The 1,129-nt window shown below is 45.4% G+C and overlaps 1 protein-coding gene across 1 annotated transcript; it reads left to right on the plus strand.

Moving 5' to 3' along the window:
- Window positions 1-41: 41 nt before the first annotated feature.
- Window positions 42-751, plus strand: SARC_10470 (hypothetical protein; the record flags this gene model as incomplete). The annotated part of the gene is made up of 1 exon (XM_014295493.1): window positions 42-751. A coding segment is annotated over one exon (710 nt), but the record flags the coding sequence as incomplete, so codon positions are not given.
- Window positions 752-1,129: the final 378 nt, after the last annotated feature.

A 1,129-nucleotide genomic window follows, 5' to 3' on the forward strand; every position in this document is an offset into this window, starting at 1 on the left:
TGAAGAAGACATTTGTTGCCTTACCCGTAGACGACTTTACCATGACCAAAGAGATGCTTGCCAGCTATGTATCCAACGCCGAGGTCGAGGACATTGGTATTGATAAGGACACGCTTGGCCATATTGCGGTGATGGACTGCACCCAGTCCAAGAACAAGGCAGGTCTCCAGGTCATCACGGCCTACCTACGCAAGGCTAAGAACGAAGTAGACAACTGTCGCTGCCTGGAATTCACTGGCACCGTATTACCCGAGGTGGGTTTTAAGAGCCGTCTACAGCTATCTCTTCCAGTAGGAACACAGGTGTCTATGCGTCACTACTCCAACATTATCGCTGCCCTGTTAACATCTCAGCTGCGAGGACAGCCTGCACATTTACCCCAACTGACCAACAGCAAGGGTGAGTTCTCGGCCTTTGTAGACTTTGACGGCAGCCCATACGGTTCTACCAAGCTCATCTCCAATGGCGTGGAAGTACCATTTGTGTCCCTTGACCAAGTTAAAGGGAGACGTGTGAGAGTCGCTATTGATGTCAAGGGGTTGCAATGGGTTGTGCCGCGTGACTATGACCCTACCAACCCTGCTGATGTGCGTATGTACGGTAACTTTAAGATTGCCGTGACTAGTATCGAGATACTAGTGAAGAAAAGTCCTTCGAGTCTAGCAGCTGAAGCCCTTGGTGTATTTTCCGATGAGACAATGTCGGATAGCGATGACGAAGATGTAGAGGATCCAGAGGACGACGACATGGAGTAATCATTGTAGATAATGTACACATTAGCAAGCATCCAAATAAACTATACTATGGCGCTATACCCTCAGTCCAATTAGTGTCTTCGTTTATATAAAAATACCTGATATTAGACTCGTTCGTTTCACACGTTGGTGGGTCCTGTTTATAGTACATACAGTAGACTCGTTTAAACATCTTTGCCAGCTCTTTATCAGGACATTTTGTACTTTTGGTTGTTTCCACCACTAGATTATCTGTTTCTTTATCAGGGCTGAATATATCTGAATCGTATTTACTATCATCAGTGTACCTATTCTGATCGTTCTTGTAGGAGATACGCAGGCCTTTGCTGCGCACATATGCCTCAATATTTCTAAGATATGTCTTATCAAAAACT

Source organism: Sphaeroforma arctica (assembly GCF_001186125.1).
Source record: "Sphaeroforma arctica JP610 unplaced genomic scaffold supercont1.1261, whole genome shotgun sequence".
Lineage (NCBI taxonomy): Eukaryota > Ichthyosporea > Ichthyophonida > Sphaeroforma > Sphaeroforma arctica.